The 24,755-nt window shown below is 50.1% G+C and overlaps 1 protein-coding gene across 5 annotated transcripts; it reads left to right on the forward strand.

Moving 5' to 3' along the window:
- Positions 1 to 655: 655 nt before the first annotated feature.
- ASL (argininosuccinate lyase) lies at positions 656 to 24,688 on the forward strand. Of its 5 annotated transcripts, none has more exons than XM_061369021.1 (17): positions 656 to 884; positions 1,047 to 1,108; positions 17,077 to 17,271; positions 18,164 to 18,247; positions 18,557 to 18,613; positions 19,139 to 19,236; positions 20,323 to 20,400; positions 20,685 to 20,762; positions 21,157 to 21,209; positions 21,623 to 21,685; positions 21,903 to 22,017; positions 22,674 to 22,758; positions 22,931 to 22,990; positions 23,250 to 23,333; positions 23,597 to 23,677; positions 23,928 to 24,034; positions 24,449 to 24,688. In XM_061369021.1, the coding sequence occupies exons 1-17, from the start codon at positions 671 to 673 to the stop codon at positions 24,597 to 24,599; spliced, it is 1,665 nt and encodes a 554-aa protein (XP_061225005.1). In that variant the 5' UTR covers positions 656 to 670; the 3' UTR covers positions 24,600 to 24,688. The 5 variants fall into 5 exon arrangements, with proteins under 5 accessions (XP_061225005.1, XP_061225013.1, XP_061225036.1 ...); XM_061369029.1 differs by lacking the exons at positions 17,077 to 17,271; positions 18,164 to 18,247; positions 18,557 to 18,613; ... (10 more) ...; positions 23,928 to 24,034; positions 24,449 to 24,688 and adding exons at positions 2,400 to 2,594; positions 3,683 to 3,766; positions 4,076 to 4,132; ... (10 more) ...; positions 8,423 to 8,529; positions 8,979 to 9,219; XM_061369052.1 differs by lacking the exons at positions 17,077 to 17,271; positions 18,164 to 18,247; positions 18,557 to 18,613; ... (10 more) ...; positions 23,928 to 24,034; positions 24,449 to 24,688 and adding exons at positions 2,400 to 2,594; positions 3,683 to 3,766; positions 4,076 to 4,132; ... (10 more) ...; positions 8,423 to 8,529; positions 8,979 to 9,219 and having other exon boundaries at positions 848 to 943.
- The last annotated feature ends 67 nt before the right edge of the window (positions 24,689 to 24,755 follow it).

Here is a 24,755-nt window from a genome sequence, read left to right on the forward strand (position 1 = left end):
CTGGAATATGTTTCCTGAGCTCTGTGAAAGGTTTGGAGCATGCAGATGAAAAAATATTATACCATATTAGTGTACTCAGTATGGCAAACCTACAAGCAGAAAAGTGCTCAGTGCGTGAGGTGCTCATGAGGAATCGGTGCTGAGCTATAGCTTTGTGAGTTCTGCTCCCAAAGCTCTGTTGTACTTTAAACTGGTTCTTTACTTCCATGATAGTTGAGGTTTGACGAGTTTAAGAGACAGGCTGCTTGCCAAGGCTTCAGAGCAGAACCTCACATCCCACAGCCACAGCCTGAGGCTCACAGGAACCTCCTGGCAAGAGTGACCCCATGCAACTAGTGACAGCAAGGGGAGTCCCACAGCTGGAGCTGCAGCATCCTTCCAGGTGGAGTGAAAAGCCTCATCTACATGAAAATGGAAAAGAGAAACTAACTCCCAGCTATCCTTTTCTTGTGTGTTTGCTGAGGTGGCTATAGGGATAGAGCAACAATAATCCACCATCATATCAATTCCTGTCAAAGCCTGCTCATGAGAGGGCTACGACAAGGAGTGATGTGATTCCTTCAGTATAATGATATCCCCAGAAAAGGAGCCGACCTATCCATGTACAAGACACTCTGGCACTGCCAGAGCACTGCCTCAAGCTGCACCAGTAACTTCACTAACAAGCAATATGAAAGCATCTCTCCCAACCCTTCTCCTTGCGGCCACCCTGCCTCCAAAGACGCTTCTCTCCCTGACTTGCTCATCACCGAACAGGGGCCGGAGGCAACTGGGGGGTAGGGAGGGCGAAAGGGGCCTCGGGGGGGGGGACCAGAGTGGGGCCGGCCCCAGGGACACCCCGCCCCGCCGGGGCGGGACGAGCCGCCAGCCCCGAGCACAAGCGGGTAAAAGCGGGCGGCGGGGACAGGGAACAGCGAGCGACCGGGGCTGAGCTGCGGAGCAGGTGAGCGGGGCCAGCGTCGGGCACCGGGACCAGGACTGGGACCGGCACGGAGACCGGGCACCGGGTCCCCTATCTCACCTCACCTCACTGCGCTGTCCCACAGGTCGCATCAGTTGCGGGATCGCTGCAGGAACAAGCAGAACATCGTTCGCAATGGCAGGCGAGGTGAGGGTGAACTTTGCTTCTCCGGAGGGGTGGTCTCGGGGTGCTCTGGCAAACAGGCTCAGCTGCATGGTAACCCCAGCACTGCAACCTGCCCTGCTGACCTGGGTGCTTCTCTTCTTGATTTGTTTTCCTGGGTTTTAAATGGAGAAGGGGACAGCAAACATGTATGTTGCTATAGTTGCAGTGATCCACCTCTGATCCCGGCGACAACCCACAGTAGTCGGGATATACTTGCGTCCCTCTTCCAAATTCAGCACTCAGCTCCCAGCACTCCTCTTTCGCACCCCATCCCCTCTGCCATTCACCCCAGGGGCTGGTTTCTTAGCTAGGAGCTGCAAAACTTTGCTTCTTCAATTCCAATCGAATTCCAGTTCCTCACAGCTCCTACTGACAAAGCCGCTTCAAAACCGGGATCATCAGCACCCTGTGCCTGAGCCCTGCCATCCATGGGCTCTCTCCTGCTCTCCTCTCGGGTTCTCCTCCCCTCCTTGCTTCAGTCCCTGTGGAAGGGGTTGCTCGGGTCTCCGGTCTCCGGCTCCGCCGCTGTCCATGGTAGCGTGCGGGCTGCGCAGCTCCGCGCTGCTCCACAGAACTTGTGCAGGGTATTGGGGCTTGGGGAGGTGGTGGTTCCTTTCCTCTTTACTCGAACATTTCTAACACCAAAAGGGACCCAGACCTCCCTTTCTGCAGTCTGCACCTTAACCAGTTTTCTGCTAATTTTATGCCAAAGCTTGCAAGCACTTCATGGAGACTGGAGATGCTTCAAACGGTAACTTCAAGCACTTCATAGTTACAGGAGTGGTTTAGAGGATGTGGCTTGTGCTGGCCCACAGCTCTTTGTCAACTGTTTCGTTATAGTCTCTCTCAAAGAGTAGGGCTTAAGAATTATTATTTCAAGTAACAGTAGGTTTCACTATACAGCTTTCACTATATCCCTGGATGCCATAATTCATTCTGTGTCAGGAGACTATCAAAGGGTCAGTGATCAGCAGCTGCCTTAAAAGAGATCCCTGCTGGTCTTGCAAAATATGCCCTGCTACTCTTCTTCATAGGATCATGGACAGGATATACTCTCTCCAGACTCCTACAGAAGTAAAGCAACTGGGAGGATTCCTGAGCCAGACCTGACAGGTCATAAAGTCCAGGGCTATTCTGGTTAATGGTACAAACTGAAAACATTCCTGAGTATGTCCTCAGTTATAGCTGGATAAGGAGTAGCATGAGCATTGACCAATTTATACAGGATAGTGCAGAAAGTCTTCTAAGAATGTCTCTGAACTATTACTTCCAGGGGGATAAAATGATGGCAGGAAGGTTTGTTGGAAGCAGAGATCCAGTCATGGAGATGCTCAGCGCTTCCATTACCTATGACCAGAGACTGGCTGAAGTTGATATCCAGGGAAGCATGGCTTATGCCAAAGCCTTGGAGAAGACTGGAATCCTACCTAAAAGTGAGATGGAGAAGATCCTGAGTGGCCTGGAAAAGGTATTTATTTCCCTCACTGTCATGTGTGCTGGAATGAATGGCTCCTTCTCTGACAGCATCACTAGTAGTATTGCTGAGCTGCTGTTCTAAAGAATCATAGAACCATAGAATAGTTTGGGTTGGAAAGAACCTTAAAATCACTCAGTTCCAACCCCCCTGCTGTGGACATGGACACCACACACTAGACCATGTCACCCAAGAGTCCGTCCGGCCTGGCCTTGAACACTGCTAGGGATGGAGAATTTACCACTTCTTTGGGCAACCACTTCCAGTGTCTTACTAGAAAGAGAATCTTTCCATGTCCTCCTGTCCTATTCCTTGCAGCTAGGCATGTGCTGAAGTGCTTTCCTGAAAGGGAATGCTGCCCTAAGTCACAGACATGATGGGCTCATGTGTACTGCACTCAGGTCTCTTGGACACATTCTGGGCAGGAGATGGATGCTCAAACTGCATCTCACTAAATGCATCAAAGCCCAACAGTGGGATGTGAACCAGCTGAGAAGCCCCCAGTGAGAGCCTGAAGCCCTGAGGAGCACATTGCCAATGCTCATTGTGACAGCCCCAGTGCCCCAGTGAGGTGTGCTCAGTGTGACCTGCCCAGCCTCTTCACACTGCAGTCACCAGGAATTGCTCCCTATGAACTAGGAATATTATTTTCCTGCTGGCAGTTGGGATCCCGCTGAGTCTGGCTGCCCGAGTCAGAAGCAGGCAATGCATAGGCTGCATAGAAAATATCCCATTGTTCTTGCTCACCCACCGTGGACAATGGTGACTCTATACAATGTTTGTATAGGAAAATCCTGGTGGACAATGAGCTCACTTTTTGCTGCATAGCTTAAATCCTCCTATAGCCATAACACTGCAGAATCATCATGGGGAGAGAGAGGAAGCCCACCAAGTGCAGTATAGAATACTGGGATAGAGCAAGCAGCCAGCCTTGGATTGAAAGAACAGGAATCCAGAGCTCACGTGAGATTTAACACTTTGATTTCCATTGGGATGGCAGAAATTGGTATTTCCTGAGGACACTCATGCACAGCATCAGGGTAACTGTAGAGGCTGACTGGTGTTTCTGCTGATGTTTGTAGATCTCTGAGGAATGGTCTAAAGGAGCCTTTGTGGTGAAACACACCGATGAGGATATCCACACTGCCAACGAACGCAGACTAAAGGTTTGGGTCCTCTCATCTCTTGCTCCTGCTCCTCTGGAGCCGGATCTGCCTGACCTGAAGTGCTTGTACCTCTGTTCCACTGGGAAATTCCACTAGATCTCTGCTGCACAATCAAGTGGCTCCAAGGTCCCTTATGTGGAAGAGGCACTGTACAAGTATAGAACCCAAACGCGCCCTTCCCCAGAAGGGATCCCATGGCTACTCACAGGATCCTCTAGAATCCCTTCCAGGCAGGGATGGGGTCTGCTCATGTGGAGTCTCCTGCTTAGAGTACAGAGATACTGATAGAAATCCTCTTCTTGTCCTCAGGAGCTGATTGGAGACATAGCTGGAAAGCTGCACACTGGAAGAAGCAGGAATGATCAGGTTTGTACAGAATCTATTTTGAATCCTTTCTACTCCTCCCCGACTTCACTTCAGGAGGCCTGAGACCAGAACTGCCTTTGGCTCTTTTCCTGAGCAGCAAGGTACACTGACATGACCACATCAAAATGATCAAATGATGACGGGAAGATGAGCCTTCCCATCACACGGAACAAGGAGGGGGTTGCTGTAAAAGTGGCCAGTCACTACATATGTCACATTCTGCCTTGTCTGACTGTGGCCAATCTCATACAGGTTGTGACTGACTTGAAGCTGTTCATGAGGAATTCCCTCTCTGTCATCTCCAGTCACCTCCTGCAGCTCATCAAGACCCTGGTGGAACGTGCTGCCATGTAAGCCCTGTCCAAATCCATGACTTTTGCCTCACAGGACCAGGAGACTTCCAGGCTTGCCCTTTGACTGGCCCTAGTGAGGGCAGCAGTAGTGTTTCCTTCAGAGGAAGTTACAGACAGGCACCGTGTGGCAGCACAGGGACCCTCTTTCCCCATAATTCACATCACCTTTGACCTTCCTCCTCCCCCAGTGTATCCAGGCAAAGGAACTGAGGTGGGAAGTGCAGACGAGACTTTAGAAGGACCAAATCCATCTGAAGGAGTGGGGAACATGTTTCAGGTTTCTAAATAGGAGAAAAGCTCAGCAGTATGAACTCCAAGTCTAACTCCTTCTTACACAGCACGCTCCAGGCCAGTGGTACAAGGGGGAACATTTGCCTGCCAGAGGGATTATTGTACCGGGCAGTTTTAACAGAAAGGCCTATGGCAGATTCACCACTCTGGAAGATTGGGAAATCTAAACCCCATGTGTTTAGGTAGCAGGTGACAGGGAGATAGACCAGCTTCAACACATGCTGAAGATGTTCTCTTTGTGACCTTGCCAGAAACCCTGGAGTGTACCTGCCACTGCTGGTATCCTCACAGCTGCTGCTCACCTCTTTCTCTCCTTTCACATGCAGAGAAATTGATGTTATCTTGCCTGGCTACACCCACCTGCAGAAAGCTCAGCCCATCAGATGGAGCCAGTTCTTGCTCAGGTAACCACCTTTACACTTGGCTGCAGGGACCCTTCTCCACCCTTGGGGCCATGCTCAGCTGGAGCCTAGAAGGGCATCATCCTCTGAGGGGGCAGACAGGGCTGGTGACAAACCAGAGATAACCTTGCAGACTGGAACAGGAGCTCCTGGTGTGGCTCTGGTCCAAGCACTGAGGGGGCAGTGGAGGCTGACTCCTGCATGCTCCATCCTTCGGCCACTCTCACCTCCTGGGTTGGGTGACACTTTCTGACATCAGGTGCTTCACCTCTCATGTCCTTTCCCAGCCACGCTGTTGCTCTGACCCGTGACTCTGAGCGCCTGGGAGATGTGAAGAGGAGGATGAATGTCTTGCCTTTGGGAAGGTAAGTTTGTGCTATCACTGCGCTTTGCTTTGCTCTGCCTTCTCTGCTTCCTATAGCTCAGTTTTAGTTGAATATCTTGCATGACTTCTGTTTCTTTCTTCCCTGGCAGTGGTGCTTTGGCTGGCAACCCACTGGAAATCGATAGAGAGCTTCTGCGTAGTGGTAAATGTCTCCATGTGGCTGAGTGACACTTGCCTACCTATAATGTCTAGAAGGGAGGGAAGCATTGATGTATGGCTAACAATGGCAACATAATACACTGTGCTGGAGCCAAAGCTTTTCTTTTGTAAGGCTTTTTACTGCAAAGAGAGACAATGCCTGTTAGCTGAGAGCAGGAAGAGCTAACTGCTGCACACTGGCTGCCTGGGCTAACAACAAAGACCACAGTCAGTGAAGTTTAACATGTCCCTGTTTCTGGGACTATGCAAGGGCTCACAGTTACCTGCATGCTGGGGCAAACTGCTATATTCTAGCTCCAGTCATACCAAACCTGACTTCCTTTGTCCACCACCTTCCTCACAGAGCTGGACTTTGCCTCCATCAGCCTGAACAGCATGGATGCTGTTAGTGAGAGAGACTTTGTGGGTAAGCACAACTCAATTGCTTCTTCCCAACACCATTTTAGAAGTAGCTTCCTGAGACATTTCCAGTCAACTTCCGTTCATAAGTAGAGTGAAACCCTCCACTAGGAAGTAATTATACAGAAAACCTCTTTGATAGTGTTTAAACTGTAGTTGGGGTTTCCTGGGTTTTCAAGCAAACAAGCACCTTTTCCACATCCGGATTTCCTGCCTTCTCTGCAGTGGAATTCCTCTCCTTTGCCACCCTGCTGATGATCCACCTGAGCAAGATGGCTGAAGATCTCATCATCTACAGCACCAGCGAGTTTGGCTTTGTGACCCTCTCTGATACCTACTGGTAAGTTTTTGGCCTCTGGAGAGTAATCCTCCTCAGCAATCCTGACCTGAGAGAGTAAGAGAGTGTTTGGGGTCTCCCTGCTGCCCCAGGCTGACACAGCATTAAAAGGCTGGCAGAAAGGCAGCCATAGGGTGAGATACCCCTCAGTTCTGAGCACTTCATTCTGATTCTGGCAGTTCAACCAAGTCTGCATCCAGCACTCGCTCCTCCCCGGCAGCTGCTGGCACAGACAGCTTCCTCCTCTGCTGGCACTGCCTGCCAAAGCCTTCCCTGCCTGGCCAGCTCTGCAATCCTAACGGATTTCCTGCCTCTTGGGGCTGCACAACACAGCCCTCCCTCTCTGTTGTCACAGAAGGAGAGCTGACCTGCTGATAGCAGCTATGGGGAGGCTTGGGGGCAAATCTCCCTTTGCTCCCTCTTTGAGAGGTGAACTGCATGTTAGCTCCAGGCAGGACTGCAAAACCAAAGGCTTTGCTGTAGGAAACATGAGAAACTTGGCACACTCAGTCCCCTGCTTTCCTAAAGCCTAGAAAGTAAAAGAGACAGATGTGCTGCTTTTGGGGAGCTGTAACAGGTTGCTGCATGATCTGTGTCTGTATGGGCTGGGGTTCTCCTCACTGTTACACTCCACACACCTTTGTTCCAGCACTGGCAGCAGCCTGATGCCTCAGAAGAAGAACCCTGATAGCCTGGAACTGATCCGCAGCAAAGCTGGACGAGTGTTCGGACGGGTGAGCAGGCTCCGGAGGGAAGGGGATGGGGAAACTGCTCATTCAGGGCTGAGGAATGTTCCTCCTTCTTATCTCTGCTTAAAGAAATGTGCCCAGTCTGGGATCTTCACCTCTGCTGGGACAATGTGCTTCTCCTCTTGTACCTAACCACCTCGCCTGCTTCTCTCTGCAGCTGGCTTCCATTCTCATGGTTCTCAAAGGCCTTCCAAGCACCTACAACAAGGATCTGCAGGTAAAACACGTTGGCTTTCAAAGGGTCTCCCAAACACACAGATCTCTTCTATTCTGGAGCACTTTGCCACTCCCTTTGCCTGCACAGGCCCTGCTTATGTGCAGGGGGTGAGGAAGGGGCTGAGGCTCAGCACACTGCGATTGCCACCGTGGCCATAGAGGAGCCCCTGCTCTGCTGGCCAGGCTGCTTAGGCTCTTGGTTGGGCTTTTGGGCCACACCATGTTGACTCACAGCAGCTTTCATCCTTGTTCTAATGCAGGAGGACAAGGAGGCTGTCTTTGATGTTGTGGACACCCTGAACGCTGTGCTCCAGGTGGCCACTGGAGTGATTTCTACCCTCCAGGTAAGACTTCAGGCTCTCAATACTGAACACAGTTGGGGTGCACATCACATAGATAACATGGGTAAATGAGCTGTACACTGGTCCCACGATGAAGGCTCTTCAGTATCTCACCCATATAGCTCACTATGGCCAGCACTGCCAGCTAATTCTGGCCCCAAGGAAGAGTTGATGTTAATGTCTCCTTCTGCCTCTCCTTCTGCAGATCAACAAGGAGAACATGGAGAGGGCTCTGAGCCCCGAGATCCTGTCTTCTGACCTGGCCCTCTACTTGGTTCATAAAGGAGTAAGTGTCAGGGGGAGACTGGAAGCTGTGATTTCTTTGGATGGAGAATACTGCTCAGCGAAGGCCTGAGATGGGGCCTTGTGTTCTGTTCCCAGGTGATGATCAGTCTGGGTGAACAAACACGAAAGCTGGAAACCTATTCTTTACATGTATCCCAAGTAGTGGAACTGCTGCCGGGTGGACTTGATAGTAATTTACAGGTGGAGTTTTACCTACTAACTCCTTCCCTCTTCACACCCCAGAAAACCCGGACTGAGATTGCATTGCCCTAGGTGAAAACAAGCCAAGCAAAACAGAGCACAGCCATTTTTTTTCCTTTGGAAAACACCCCCATTGCCTGGTCACTGACTGTGGCCTCTGCTTCTCCCTGCAGATGCCATTCAGACAAGCCCACATTGACACTGGAAAGGCCGTCCATCTTGCTGAGTCTAAAGGCATCCCCATCAATAATCTCAGCCTGGATGACCTGAAGAGTATCAGGTTTGTATCACTTGACTTCCCTCAACAGGCAGGTATCAGCCTCTCGTCATATGGGGTTCCTTATGATGCCTTTTCCCAAATCCCCTGGGCCAGACAATACCCCAAAATCAACCTCAAAACACAGAATGGGGACAACATGACAACCACTCTGCTCCAGCAGGCCATGGACAGCAGCTATTGGAAGGGACTGGATGAAACCCATGCCCTGACATGGAGGCACCAGCCCTCCAGCAGACTTTGGCTCCAGACTTCTGCCTGTGGAGCTGACTCTTTGGTCTCCCACAAGCAGCTACTGTCAGGCACCAGAAGTGCCAGGGCTGCAGGAGGCCTTTCCCCTGCCAAAAAGACTCCATGTCCACTCCTTCACCATCTCCACAGGCACTGAGCACTTGAAGCCAGGCAGCAGCACCCAGTGCTCTCCATTGACACTCTTCTCTTTGCCTCCCCAGCCCCCTGTTTGGCAGCGATGTCTCCCAGGTCTTCAACTTCTTCAACAGTGTGGAGCAGTACACGGCCATGGGTGGCACTGCCAAGAGCAGCGTGAGTGCCCAGATCGATCACCTGAGGGAGCAGCTCAAGAGGCTGAAGGAACAGGCTTAGAGTGTGGGGAGAGATCCCGTGGATGCAACGTTGTGCCTGTATCACTAACCTGGAGTTAATAAACACTGTGGTGTATGTAGCTCACTGAAACTCCTGTCTTGTGTCTTCCTTCTTAGGGGCATGGCTGAGTTGGGCTTTCTTAGCTCGTGTGAGGCCTGGGCAAATGTTCACTGGTGTGGAAGAACATGGGCTTGTGCCCTCCCCCTGGCAGTGGAGCTGGGTCTGGGGTGTTCAGTGTGTCAGGGGCTGCTACGCTGAGAGCAGCAGGAGTGTCCTGAGACCTGAAGTCTCCTGGAACGCAGGGTGGTGAACTCGGGAATTGATTGTTCCTTTGCACCTGACATTGGTGAGGCTGCACCTCGAATCCGGTGTTCAGTTCTGGGCCCCTCACTACAAGAGAGACATTGAAGTGCTGGAGCAGGGCCAGAGAAGGCAATGGAGCTGGTGCAGGGCCTGGAGCACAGGTGTGATGGGGAATGGCTGAGGGACCTGGGGGGTTCAGTCTGGAGAAGAGAAGGCTCAGGGGGGACCTCACCGCTCCCTTCAACTGCCTGACAGGAGGTTGTAGTGAGGTGGTGGTTGAACTCTTCTCTCAAGTAACAAGCGATAGAACAAAAGGACGTGGTCTCAAGCTGCACTAGGGGAGGGTAATAGGAAAAATCTCTTCACCAGAAGAGTTGTCAAGCAGGCCTATCCTGGTTTCAGTGAGTTAATTTCCTTCCTAGTAGCTGGTACAGCGCTGTGTTTCAACTCTGGTCTGAGAACAATGCTGGTAACACACCAATGTTTTAGTTGTTGCTAAATAATGCTTACCCCAATAAAGGACTTTTCAGTTTCTTCTGCTCTGACAATGATGAGGGGCACAAGGAGCTGGGATGGAGCAGAGACAGGGCACCAGACCCAAACTATCCAAAGGGATATTCCATACCTCAGCACGTCATGACCAGGATAGAAACTAGGGGGAGTCACCCAGAAGGCCCAGGTAGCTGCTTGGGTCAGGCTGGGTATGGGTCGGCAGGTGGTGAGCAATTGTATTGTGTATCACTTGTGTTTACTGTTGTTTTAGCTTTTCCCTTTTAGTTTTATATCCTCTCCCCTTGTTATCTCCCTTACCATTATCATTATTAGCCATAGTAGTATTAAACTGTACTTTACTTATTAAACTGTTCTTATCTCAGCCTGTGAGGTTTTCATTCTTTCCATTCTCCTCCCCATCCCACCCAGTGTGGGGATAAGGGGGGTGAGCGAGGGGCTTCTGGTACTTAGTTACTGGCTGTGTTTAAACCATGACAAGGCTGCTCAGGGACTTATAGAAACATAGATTCAGCTGGGTTGTGAAAGATCTTGAAGATCATCCAGTCCAACCATTGCCCCAGTACTGCTAAGGCCACCACTAACCCATGGCACTGAGAGCCTCATCTGCATGGTTTGTAAACGCTTCCAGGGATGGTGATTCCACCCTGGGCAGCCTGTTCCAATGCCTGACCACCCTCTCTGTGAATAAATTGTTCCTAATACCCAGTTTAAACCTCCCCTTGTGCAGCTTGAGGCCATTTCCTCTTGTCCTATCGCTGTTACTTGAGAGAAGAGACTGACCCCATCTCACTACAACCTCCTGTCAGGCAGTTGTAGGGAGTGATAAGGTCCCCCCTGATCCTTCTTTTCTCCAGACTAAACCCCCCAGGTCCCTCAGCCATTCCTCATAAGACTTGAAAAGTGGTGGAGCCCCCAGAGGTATCTGACAGACATGTAGATGTGATGCTTAGGGACATGGTTTACTGGCCAGCTTGGCAGTGTTAGGCTCATGGTTAAAGCTCAGTGATATTAAATGTCATTTCCAACCTAAATGATTCCATGATTCTATGCAGCACAAGGCTGGACCCAGCAGTCCAGAGCAGGCCACATAACATGCTGAGGGAGATTTGTGGTGTGCACAACGTGCACCTGATACTACATTTATAACACATGCCACGACTCCAGCTATCCCTGCCCTCCTCACAGGACTACGCTTTCTGCCTGCCTGCCTGCCAACAGGGGAGATGAAGTGGCCAAAAGAAGTCTTCTCACCACCTGGGGCCAGACTTGCATAGTGTTAAGCATGACGTGGCCAGCACATCAACACAGAGGTCATTCCAGCCCAACACAAAGCCCCCTTTGGCCCCAGTTTCCTCTGAATCATGGGGGTTGCATGGTCCCAGGTCAAGCTTTTTTCTGTGTGACCTGGCCAAGCTATCTGTGGCAGGGTTCTTGGGAAGACACTGGCATGGCTGGCTGCCTCTTATGAACCTTAATGCTATTTTCCTTCTGTCCTTATAGAAATATGATCAGAATAAAGACCAGGAAAAGCCTTACTTGGGGAATTAAATATTGATTAAACAAACACCTGAAACGTCATTCCCCACTATTGCTCTGCAGTGATTTCTGGAACAAATATGCCTGCAACTTGGCTTGAAAGGCAGAGAAAGAACAGTTGTCCAGAGGGAAAGTGGTGCAGTTTTCTTTAAACACTAAACCAGCCTGAACCTGGGACCCACAGCACAGTAGTATCAGTTTTGTCATGGACAATTTCTTTGCTGTCACAGCATTTTAAAGGTGTTTTGCTCAGCACCCTGCACTCTGCTGATGCAGCAATGCATTAGGACTGCAAGGCTGCAGCACAAACAGGTAATGGCAGTAATGCAAGCATTGCCTCACCATGTTTAAGTTAAGAGCTACAGCACAAACACTACAAACTGCCATGAGCTAAATCTCCTGCCATTAACAAAGTACCCCAGGACATTCTGCTCCCATGTGCTTAAAGAGAAAAACCAGCACCTGAAAACTTCCCTTTCCTCAACACTTCACTCTCAGTGTTTCCTTATTCTGATCCTGAACCTGATCTGTTCTCCTGGCATTTAAAGAACAGCACATTTCAATCACCACTCCATAAAATCCCTTTGTGTTTGCTCTGTTACTTCTTGCCGTGTTTCTGTTTCGGCACTTGTGTCTCGCTCCCCAGATAGGTTAGCTGTGGCCAGGAAATCACTTATGCTCTCTTAGTTGATAGAGGAATGGAGCAACAAAGGGAGAGGTGACACCAACACGGGACACCGACAGAGCCAGAAGAAGGGATACCTCCTCATTTCCACTTCATAGTTCTTTTCTCTCCCATAAGTTTTCTTGACCTGTGCCACTCCCCCCTCTTTGTCCCTATTTGTACCTTCTACCCCTTTCTCAATACCTTCAGAGGCCTCAGTGTCTGGCATCGTTCCTCAGGGCCAGTGCTGAGTGACGCAGAGCTCTGCCAAACTGAAAGAGAAAGGGAGGTATTAGCAGATTATCACATCTCAGTCTCGTACTTAAACGAGCAGCTCACAATCACTGGCACTTCCCACACATCCACCTTTTCCTTAAAACCCTGAAATAACTTAGATTGGAAGGGACCTATGGAGGGCTCCGAAGCCCTTTTTACAAGGGCCTGCAGGGACAAGACAAGAGGGAATGGCTTTAAGCTAAAAGAGGGGAGACTGAGATGAGCTCTTAGGCAGAAGCTCTTCCTTGTGAGGGTGCTGAGGCGCTGGCACAGGGTGCCCAGAGAAGCTGTGGCTGCCCCATCCCTGGCAGTGCTCAAGGCCAGGTTGGACACAGGGGCTTGGAGAAAGCTGCTCCAGTGGAAGGGGTCCCTGCCCGTGGCAGGGGTTGGAAGTGCTTTAAGGTCCCTTCCAACGCAAACCAGTTTGGGATCCTATGATTACAGGAGTGTTTGGCCCACAGTATCTTCAGACTTTCACCATCATCCTATTACAACCCATTGTGATTTGGGTTTTTAAAGCCCTGACCCTTACCACAGGAAGATCTGTATAGACAGATGGCTCATCAGCTTGGAAAAGAGCTCTAACCTGCTTTTACACTTGGGAAAAACCCTGCTGAATATTTTGTCTCCTAAACAAATTCCTGTGCCCGGTCCTTTTGTCCCCTAGCTCTCTATGGAAGAAGCTGAGCTAGTCATTTTTCACTGCCACAACCGTGAGAACAGATGCACTGCATGACAGCAGCGTCCCCTGCAGGCACCATGGGTGAATTTGAGACAGCAACATCCAAACGTGTCCATCTACACCGGCCTCCTCTTTGCCAGGCAGCACAAACCAGTTTCACTGGGATTCTTCAACCATTTCTATTCCTCACAGTACAGAGGGATGCACATACAGATACATGGAAAAGATTACACAGAGGCCTGGAACTAACAGAACTGAAAGTGGAGCTTTCACTGGTATATTTAACCATGGAACTGCTTAAATACAGGTAACATTTAGAAATCAAAGCTATCACGCAGCAAACATACATAGGGTTAATAATGTGAAAACACAACTCTCAAAATAGATACAGGGCAAATCTGCAAGTGCCACAGAGATTCCATCTTCCATTTCTTAGCTCTGTGGGTCACGACTGATCTCTGGAGACCAGTCTTTGAACAGGTTGTACATGTTCCACATAGCCAGCCCTGAGCCCATATCACAAATACCCCGAGGTAAAGCCCCTCCCTGTACATGCTTCATTCTAGATGTAACTCTAGTGCTTACTGGTTTTCCAAATCCTCAGCAACCTCTTGTCAAAGCTCAGAGTAAGGACTCAGACATTCTTAATAGAGGCACATTACAAGAGAAGCATTAAAAATGAGGGACTTCAGAAGAGGAAGGAACCTGGCAACAAAATGGTCTAAAGAGGTTCCCTCAGTGTAGTCAGTGTGATGCTCTGTGCTGCTACAAGCCTGGAAGTCTGAAAGGGAACAGGGTCATCCCCCCCTCCCCAAAAATACAAGTGGAAATGTTTGAGAAGCAGTGAATTAATACTTGGATCCAGATACAGGCTCTGAGCATGTTCTGGACTGATACTGGAGGTGGCACACTGGAAATCCAGCTGCAAAAGGTACTTGCCCGTTCAGATTTGGTATCAGAGGCAGCCTGATGGTGGCCATGTCACTCTGCCCATGCTCTCTCTGCTACAGAATGCAGCATGCCCCAATCCAGCAATCCCACTGTGCCCTAGACTTCAGCTCAGAAAGGGGATGAACAGCAGGACAGAGAAGAACATAGGAAAGACAGCTGGAGGAAAGACTGAGGGAGCTGGGTCTCTATAGTTTGGAGAAGAGGAGATTGAGGGGTGACCTTATTAGTGTATATAAATATATAAAGGGGGAGTGTCCCGAGGATGGAGCCAGGCTCTTCTCAGTGGCAAACAATGATAGGACAAGGGGCAATGGGTACAGACTGGAACACAAGAGGTTCCACTTAAACCTGAGAAGAAACTTCTCCTCAGTGAGGGTGACAGAACACTGGAACAGGCTGCCCAGGGAGGTTGTGGAGTCTCCTTCTCTGGAGACATTCAAAACCCGCCTGGACACGTTCCTGTGTAACCTTATCTAGGTGTTCCTGCTCCGGCAGGGGGATTGGACTAGATGATCTTTTGAGGTCCCTTCCAATCTCTAACATACTGTGATACTGTGACTGGTCCCTTCCTACCTGAATTATCCTACGGCCCTGTGCCAACAGGGCTGGATAAAGGGCAGGAAACCCAAAAGGGGACAAGGAAAGGGGGATGCACTTCCTGCAACCCTCAGAGGCCTCCGGCAGCGGACACAGGGGAGAAAATGCCGTAGTAGCACAGACAACACTGAGCACCCCCGTGTCGCTGGGTGGTACGAGGGGAGGGGGGACCGGAGCGGGGCCGGCCCCGGGGACACCCCGCCCCGCCGGGGCGGGACGAGCCGCCAGCCCCGAGCACAAGCGGGTAAAAGCGGGCGACGGGGCCGGGGGACAGCGGGCGAGCGAGCGGGCTATCGGGGCTGAGCTGCGGAGCCGGTGAGCGGGGCCAGCGTCGGGACCGGCCACTGGGACCAGTACCAGGACTGGGCCCCTCATCTCACCTCACTGCGCTGTCCCACAGGTCGCATCAGTTGCGGGATCGCTGCAGGAGCAAGCAGAACATCGTTCGCAATGGCAGGCGAGGTGAGGGTGAACTTTGCTTCTCCGGAGGGGTGGTCTCGGGGTGCTCTGGCAAACACAAACTCAGCTGAGTTAAAGTGTAAGTCGCAGGCCGAGCAGCCTGCCATTGCCTGCAGGTTCTTCCTTCTCCCAGGGAAGGACTAATAACCCGTGCAGTTCATTCCTGACGACTTGTGTTGAGGCAGGAGGTACTGCATGCACAGCAGGTTCTGCCAACGTTTCTCTGTACAAAAGCTGTTTTCAGTTTCTGTGCTCGGTAGGTGAGACGTGAGCAGTCATCTCTGTGAGTCACACTCTTTCCCTTCAAACGGCTACTACAGCCCTGGCCTCCTCTGCTCTCGGTTGCAGACGAGTGTCTGTCAACTCTTGGACTGTAATAGCCTCCTCTCAAATCACAGTCCTGCAGCTAGCTACAGTTAACCTTTCAGTTTTCATTTCCTGATTGCAAATGTATGTGTTGCAATGCTTCTGCTGACCCACTTCTCACTTTGATGGAAACCCATAATACTGAAGTTGTATCTGAATAGTCCTGTTCCCTGCTGAAGCACTCGGCCTCTGATACTGGCCTTTAATTCAGGACCCCCTGTGCCGTGCTCCTGTGGGCACCAGAAGCACGCTGAAGTCTCTTAATGCTTGCTCAATTCTGATTCCCCCTCTGCCTTCCCTCAGCTTCCTGACAAACATGCCTTCAATATGCCTGCACCCTTACCTGTGTATTCTCTCTCCTGCTGCCCTCTCAGTCACGTTGTTTCATCAGGAATCAGCAGAGACATGGAGACAATCACTAGGAATCAAGTTTCTGAGGTTACTCAACAGTGCTTTGACTGATAAAGCCCTGACACAGACCAGCTTGCAACTGTCCCACCAGCTTCTTGCTGTCCATGGTAGTTGCAGTGTGAGAAGAGACTGGATAGGGGTGTCTGAAAGAAAATCAGGTAGATCAGTAATTATTACCTGCTCTGTGATGGTGACTGGATTTCAGCCCTTCCTTTAAATGGCTCCAGTTTCTTTTTTGTGCCTGTTAGCACTGGAGAGTTGCTTTTGAAATCTTGGATAATCTGTAAGGTCTCTGCACAGGTGAAATTCCATTTCAGTGCAAGTGTCCTCCCCAGGCAAGCAAAAAGTGACATATATGTCTCTTAGCTGGTGAATCCATTCAGTTGCTGGTTCACTGGTGAAAAAGCTTACACACGACCAGCTGTTCTGCATAGATAGAATTACGTACCTGTCTTTGGTCACCCAGTGCAGTAGTTACGTAGATGACACATTCAAGTGTGTCAGGTTACTCTATGGGTAGAAAACCAACTTTCATTTCTATGCATTTTAAAAACCTTCCTGTTGATTTATTTTCCTGAACATTCCTGATGCTTGACTCCCTTTCTGGAGTCTGGACCTCAAGCAGTTTTAATGCTAATTCTAGGCCAAAGCTTGCAAGCACATCATGGACTCTGGAGACACCCAAAACACTTCAGAATGTGGTTTGTGCTGGCCTCCATCTCTTTGTCAATCAAAGAAACGTATCTGTTAGCTAAACAGAACAAAAAGGCCTTTGATGACACTGGCTTTCACTCTAATTGTTAGCCACTGCTTTCCTTTTTTCCCCCTTTAAAAGGCTGTAAAAAAGTTGTTGACCTGCAGCTGCCTTAAAAGAGAAATCCATGCTGATCTTGCACCATATGCCCTGATAACAATTTTAAGGACTCCCTGCAGAGGCAAAATAACCTGGAGGATTCTTGAGTCAGGCCTCACAGCCTGGGAGCTGAACACTAGTGACAATGACATGTTCTCCATTGCTTTGCCGAAGGTCCTGAAGTCCAGGGCGTTCCTGGACAGTGCTACCACCCTGCAAGAATATAGCTGAGCATGGCCTCAGTACTGCATGAAAAGATCACTGGGTGTTATATGGTGCATAGGACCTTCACTAAAGTTACTGGGCCTCTTTAATATGCTGCTTCCTTTGTCTCAGGGAGATAAACTTTGGGGAGGAAGATTCAGTGGAAGCACAGATCCAGTCATGGAGATGCTCAATGCTTCCATCAGCTATGACCAGAGACTGGCTGAAGTTGATATCCAGGGGAGCATGGCTTATGCCAAAGCCTTGGAGAAGACTGGAATCCTACCTAAAAGTGAGATGGAGAAGATCCTGAGTGGCCTGGAAAAGGTATTTATTTCCCTCACTGTCATGTGTGCTGGAATGAATGGCTCCTTCTCTGACAGCATCTCTAGTAGAATCTCTGAGCTGCTGTTCTAAAGAGAATCTTTCCATGTCCTCCTGTCCTATTCCTTGCAGCTAGGCATGTGCTGAAGTGCTTTCCTGAAAGGGAATGCTGCCCTAAGTCACAGACACGACGGGCTCATGTGTACTGCACTCAGGTCTCTTGGACACATTCTGGGCAGGAGATGGATGCTCAAACTGCATCTCACTAAATGCATCAAAGCCCAACAGGGGGATGTGAACCAGCTGAGAAGCCCCCAGTGAGAGCCTGAAGCCCTGAGGAGCACATTGCCAATGCTCATTGTGACAGCCCCAGTGCCCCAGTGAGGTGTGCTCAGTGTGACCTGCCCAGCCTCTTCACACTGCAGTCACCAGGAATTGCTCCCTATGAACTAGGAATATTATTTTCCTGCTGGCAGTTGGGATCCGCTGAGTCTGGCTGCCCGAGTCAGAAGCAGGCAATGCATAGGCTGCATAGAAAATATCCCATTGTTCTTGCTCACCCACCATGGACAATGGTGACTCTATACAATGTTTGTATAGGAAAATCCTGGTGGACAATGAGCTCACTTTTTGCTGCATAGCTTAAATCCTCCTATAGCCATAACACTGCAGAATCATCATGGGGAGAGAGAGGAAGCCCACCAAGCGCAGTATAGAATACTGGGATAGAGCAAGCAGCCAGCCTTGGCCTGAAAGAACAGGAATCCAGAGCTCACGTGAGATTTAACACTTTGATTTCCATTGGGATGGCAGAAATTGGTATTTCCTGAGGACACTCATGCACAGCATCAGGGTAACTGTAGAGGCTGACTGGTGTTTCTGCTGATGTTTGTAGATCTCTGAGGAATGGTCTAAAGGAGCCTTTGTGGTGAAACACACCGATGAGGATATCCACACTGCCAACGAACGCAGACTAAAGGTTTGGGTCCTCTCATCTCTTGCTCCTGCTCCTCTGGAGCTGGATCTGCCTGACCTGAAGTGCTTGTACCTCTGTTCCACTGGGAAATTCCACTAGATCCCTGCTGCACAATCAAGTGGCTCCAAGGTCCCTTTTGTGGAAGAGGCACTGTACAAGTATAGAACCCAAACGCGCCCTTCCCCAGAAGGGATCCCATGGCTACTCACAGGATCCTCTAGAATCCCTTCCAGGCAGGGATGAGATCTGCTCATGTGGAGTCTCCTGCTTAGAGTAGAGAGATACTGATAGAAACCCTCTTCTTGTCCTCAGGAGCTGATTGGAGACATAGCTGGAAAGCTGCACACTGGAAGAAGCAGGAATGATCAGGTTTGTATAGAGCTGGTTGTCTTTCCTCCTTCTGTATTCCTCCTCTACCTCAGTTCCTTAATCATATTTCTTTATGCCATCTTTTACATGAGTTGACGCTCTCCAGCGTGTACTCCCTAAGGCTTTAAACTAGTGACACTGCAGTGACTCATCTGCATAGGAGAATGGGCACTGCAGAATTGCTTCCTGGTGCTAAAAGCCCATAGACTTCCACTGACATCGCTTTGAAAGCCTATAGAAACCATGACGTCACTGGCTGGCTGCAACTTGCAGGATCAGTCCTTCTAATGAAGACTGACTTGGTTTGGGATTTTCTTAGTCAAAGTTGACGATACCTGAGGAGCCACTGAAAATAATGGGCTTTGGTTCTGTTTATGGAAAGCAAGATGCAGTGTTTTTCACAATCAGTGATCCCTTCCCATCACATAGAACAAGGAGGGGATAACTCTGCCAGGGACTTCTGCTGAACAATATTTCATATTCTGTCACATTCTGCCTTGTCTGACTGTGGCCAATCTCATACAGGTTGTGACTGACTTGAAGCTGTTCATGAGGAATTCCCTCTCTGTCATCTCCAGTCACCTCCTGCAGCTCATCAAGACCCTGGTGGAACGTGCTGCCATGTAAGTCCTGTCCAAATCCATGACTTTTGCCTCACAGGACCGGGAGACTTCCAGGCTTGCCCTTTGACTGGCCCTAGTGAGGGCAGCAGTAGTGTTTCCTTCAGAGGAAGTTACAGACAGACAGGCACTGTGTGGCAGCACAGGGACCCTCTTTCCCCATAATTCACATCACCTTTGACCTTCCTCCTCCCCCAGTGTATCCAGGCAAAGGAACTGAGGTGGGAAGTGCAGACAAGACTTTAGAAGGACCAAATCCATCTGAAGGAGTGGGGAACATGTTTCAGGTTTCTAAAGATGAGAAAAGCTCAGCAGTATGAACTCCAAGTCTAACTCCTTCTTACGCATCACGCTCCAGGCCAGTGGTACAAGGGGGAACATTTGCCTGCCAGAGGGATTATTGTACCGGGCAGTTTTAACAGAAAGGCCTATGGCAGATTCACCACTCTGGAAGACTGGGAAATCTAAACCCCATGTGTTTAGGTAGCAGGTGACAGGGAGATAGACCAGCTTCAGCACATAGAATCATAGAATAGTTAGGGTTGGAAAGGACCTTAAGATCATCATGTTCCAACCCCCCTGCCATGGGCAGGGACACCTCGCTCTAAACCATATCACCCAAGGCCTCGTCCAGCCTGGCCTTGAACACTGCCAGGGATGGAGCATTCACAGCTTCCCTGGGCAACCCATTCCAGTGCCTCACCACCCTAACAGGAAAGAATTTCTTCCTTATATCCAATCTAAACTTCCTCTGTTTAAGTTTTAACCCGTTACCCCTTGTCCTGTCACTACAGTCCCTAATGAAGAGTCCCTCCCCAGCATCCCTATAGGCCCCCTTCAGATACTGGAAGGCTGCTATGAGGTCTCCATGCAGCCTCCAGGCTGAACAGCCCCAACTTTCTCAGCCGATCTTCATACAGGAGGTGCTCCAGTCCCCTGATCATTCTCGTGGCCTCTTCTGGACTTGATCCAACAGTTCCATGTTGGAAGATGTTCTCTTTGTGACCTTGCCAGAAACCCTGGAGTGTACCTGCCACTGCTGGTATCCTCACAGCTGCTGCTCACCTCTTTCTCTCCTTTCACATGCAGAGAAATTGATGTTATCTTGCCTGGCTACACCCACCTGCAGAAAGCTCAGCCCATCAGATGGAGCCAGTTCTTGCTCAGGTAACCACCTTTACACTTGGCTGCAGGGACCCTTCTCCACCCTTGGGGCCATGCTCAGCTGGAGCCTAGAAGGGCATCATCCTCTGAGGGGGCAGACAGGGCTGGTGACAAACCAGAGATAACCTTGCAGACTGGAACAGGAGCTCCTGGTGTGGCTCTGGTCCAAGCACTGAGGGGGCAGTGGAGGCTGACTCCTGCATGCTCCATCCTTTGGCCACTCTCACCTCCTGGGTTGGGTGACACTTTCTGACATCAGGTGCTTCACCTCTCATGTCCTTTCCCAGCCACGCTGTTGCTCTGACCCGTGACTCTGAGCGCCTGGGAGATGTGAAGAGGAGGATGAATGTCTTGCCTTTGGGAAGGTATAAAGTTTACTTCGTGTGTAGTCCTTGGGTCTCACTTTGCTCTGTGAAATGGCTGAGGCACATCTTTGCATCCCTGAACCACTGGGGTTTGTATAATCTGTTCACTAAAGAGCTGCAAGGCTGCAATCCTTACTTCTCTTGCCAAATAGAAGACTGTCACCACAAAGAGACTGTTCTTCTCGCTTCCCAAAATTAGGAACTACAATCTCTTATCAAATAAACCTTCCTCTCATTCCAGAGTTTGCTAAGCTTCAGGCCACACTGTATGACACCAAAATGAACTGTGAGAAGGAAATCTTCAGGGAGGTGTCATCACTGGGTGCCAGAGCTTAGCTTTGGTTTGAGCATGCAGGATGTCATACATGACTTCTGTTTCTTTCTCCCCTGGCAGTGGTGCTCTGGCTGGTCACCCACTGGACATTGACAGAGAGTTTCTACGTAATGGTAAATGTCTCCATATGACTGAGAGGCACAGGCCTACTCATAATCCCTGGAAGATGGGGAAGCCTTTGACACATTGTCCTGAAGTTGCAGTATCTTAAACATGGACATGGAGAGTGTTATCTAAAAAGGAATAAGTGTTATCTGATGCTCAGTGAAAGAGGAGGGAGGCAGCTCCAATTGACTCGGTAAGACAGAAGACTTTTTACTGCATTGAGGCAGCAGGTGTTTGTAAGGTAAGACCATAAACAGAACCAACTCTGCTGCACACTGCCTGTCTGGGCTAATAACAAAGCATGTTTGTGTTTCTGGGACTACTCAAGGGCTCTCAGTTACCTGCATGCTGGGGCAAACTGCTATATTCTAGCTCCAGTCATACCAAACCTGACTTCCTTTGTCCATCACCTTCCCCACAGAGCTGGACTTTGCCTCCATCAGCCTGAACAGCATGGATGCTGTTAGTGAGAGAGACTTTGTGGGTAAGCACAATTCAATCACTTCTTCCAAACACCATTCTAGAAGTAGCCTCCTGAGACATTTATGGTTAACTTCCCTTCATCAAGGGCTGAAACCCTCCACTAGGAAGTAATTATACAGAAAACCTCTTTGATAGTGTTTAAACTGTAGTTGGGGTTTCCTGGGTTATCAAGCAAACAAGCACCTTTTTCACATCCTGATTTCCTGCCTTCTCTGCAGTGGAATTCCTCTCCTTTGCCACCCTGCTGATGATCCACCTGAGCAAGATGGCTGAAGATCTCATCATCTACAGCACCAGCGAGTTTGGCTTTGTGACCCTCTCTGATGCTTATAGGTAAGTCTCTGTACAAAGAATAATCCCTCAGCCTCTCCTCCTCAGCAATCCTGACCTGAGAGAGAGTAAGAGAGTGTTTGGGGTCTCCCTGCTGCCCCAGGCTGACACAGCATTAAAAGGCTGGCAGGAAGGCAGCCATAGGGTGAGATACCCCTCAGTTCTGAGCACTTCATTCTGATTCTGGCAACTCAAACAAGTCTGCATCCAGCACTCGCTCCTCCCCAGCAGCTGCTGGCACAGACAGCTTCCTCCTCTGCTGGCACTGCCTGCCAAAGCCTTCCCTGCCTGGCCAGCTCTGCAATCCTAACGGATTTCCTGCCTCTTGGGGCTGCACAACACAGCCCTCCCTCTCTGTTGTCACAGAAGGAGAGCTGACCTGTTGATAGCAGCCATGGGGAGGCTTGGGGGCAAATCTCTTTGCTCCCTCTTTGAGAGGTGGAACTGCATGTTAGCTCCAGGCAGGACTGCAAAACCAAAGGCTTTGCTGTAGGAAGCATGAGAAACTTGGCACACTCAGTTCACTGCTTTCCTAAAGCCTGGAAAGTAAAAGGGACAGATGTGCTGCTTTTGGGGGGCTGTAACAGGTTGCTGCATGATCTGTGTCTGTATGGGCTGGGGTTCTGCTCACTGTTACACTCCACACACCTTTGTTCCAGCACTGGCAGCAGCCTGATGCCTCAGAAGAAGAACCCTGATAGCCTGGAACTGATCCGCAGCAAAGCTGGACGAGTGTTCGGACGGGTGAGCAGGCTCCGGAGGGAAGGGGATGGGGAAACTGCTCATTCAGGGCTGAGGAATGTTCCTCCTTCTTATCTCTGCTTAAAGAAATGTGCCCAGTCTGGGATCTTCACCTCTGCTGGGACAATGTGCTTCTCCTCTTGTACCTAACCACCTCGCCTGCTTCTCTCTGCAGCTGGCTTCCATTCTCATGGTTCTCAAAGGCCTTCCAAGCACCTACAACAAGGATCTGCAGGTAAAACACGTTGGCTTTCAAAGGGTCTCCCAAACACACAGATCTCTTCTATTCTGGAGCACTTTGCCACTCCCTTTGCCTGCACAGGCCCTGCTTATGTGCAGCGGGTGAGGAAGGGGCTGAGGCTCAGCACACTGCGATTGCCACCGTGGCCATAGAGGAGCCCCTGCTCTGCTGGCCAGGCTGCTTAGGCTCTTGGTTGGGCTTTTGGGCCACACTATGTTGACTCACAGCAGCTTTCATCCTTGTTCTAATGCAGGAGGACAAGGAGGCTGTCTTTGATGTTGTGGACACCCTGAACGCTGTGCTCCAGGTGGCCACTGGAGTGATTTCTACCCTCCAGGTAAGACTTCAGGCTCTCACTACTGAACACAGTTGGGGTGCACATCACATAGATAACATGGGTAAATCAGCTCCAGACTGGTCCCATGATGAAGGCTCTTCAGTATCTCATCCATATGGCTCACTATGGCCAGCACTGCCAGCTCCTCAAGGGATCAGAGGGTCCTTTTAGAGCAAGGTCCCTTCCAGATTAAGTCCCCTCACTGTGACCACTGACATCCCAAAGGAAGAGGTGATGATGCCTCCCTCTTGCCCTTTTTGCAGATCAACAAGGAGAACATGGAGAGGGCTCTGAGCCCTGAGATGCTGTCTACTGACCTGGCTCTCTACTTGGTCCGTAAAGGGGTAAGGATCAGGGGGAAACTTGGAACTCCAATTGCTTTGGATGCAAAATACTGCTCCACAAAAGCCTGAGATGAGGCCTTGTGTTCTGTTCTGAAGCGATGATCAGTCTGTGTCAACAAACCTGGATTCACATGGCATTTTACTAGATGAAAACAAGCCAAGCAAAACAGAGAACACATCTTTTTTTGTGTCCTTTGGAAAACACCCCCATTACCTCGTCACTGATTGCAGCCTCTACTTCTCACTGCAGATGCCATTCAGACAAGCCCACATTGCCTCTGGAAAGGCCATCCATCTTGCTGAGACTAAAGGCATCCCCATCAATAAACTCAACCCTGATGAGCTGAAGAACATCAGGTTTGTATCACTTTTACCTTGAATTCCCTCAACAGGGTGCCCTTCTCCAAATCACCTGGGCCAGGCAGCACCCCAAATACTGCTGGGAGAATGGGGACAACATGACAACCACTCTGCTCCAGCAGGCCATGGGCAGCAGCTATTGGAAGGGACTGGATGAAACCCATGCCCTGACATGGAGGCACCAGCCCTCCAGCAGACTTTGGCTCCAGACTTCTGTCTGTGGAGCTGACTCTTTGGTCTCCCACAAGCAGCTACTGTCAGGCACCAGAAGTGCCAGGGCTGCAGGAGGCCTTTCCCCTGCCAAAAAGGCTCCATGTCCACTCCTTCACCATCTCCACAGGCACTGAGCACTTGAAGCCAGGCAGCAGCACCCAGTGCTCTCCATTGACACTCTTCTCTTTGCCTCCCCAGCCCCCTGTTTGGCAGCGATGTCTCCCAGGTCTTCAACTTCTTCAACAGTGTGGAGCAGTACACGGCCATGGGTGGCACTGCCAAGAGCAGCGTGAGTGCCCAGATCGATCACCTGAGGGAGCAGCTCAAGAGGCTGAAGGAACAGGCTTAGAGTGTGGGGAGAGATCCCGTGGATGCAACGTTGTGCCTGTATCACTAACCTGGAGTTAATAAACACTGTGGTGTATTGTTGTTCAGAGACTCCTGTCTTGCGTCTTCCTTCTTATAAGTATGACTGAGTTGTGCTTCTGGTAGGCAGAGAGCAGCA

Source organism: Neopsephotus bourkii, unplaced genomic scaffold (assembly GCF_033783945.1).
Source record: "Neopsephotus bourkii isolate Nb327-2 ecotype Australia unplaced genomic scaffold, CSIRO-AGI_Nbou_v1 NB_140, whole genome shotgun sequence".
Taxonomy (NCBI): Eukaryota; Metazoa; Chordata; class Aves; order Psittaciformes; family Psittacidae; genus Neopsephotus; species Neopsephotus bourkii.

Bases quoted from the DNA above. Each gene is read 5' to 3' on its own strand.
- ASL (XM_061369021.1), top strand. From the start codon at position 671: ATGAAAGCATCTCTCCCAACCCTTCTCCTTGCGGCCACCCTGCCTCCA. The intron at 17,272-18,163 runs GTATTTATTTCC...TGATGTTTGTAG, and splicing joins TCCTGAGTGGCCTGGAAAAG to ATCTCTGAGGAATGGTCTAA. The intron at 20,401-20,684 runs GTAACCACCTTT...GTCCTTTCCCAG, and splicing joins TGGAGCCAGTTCTTGCTCAG to CCACGCTGTTGCTCTGACCC.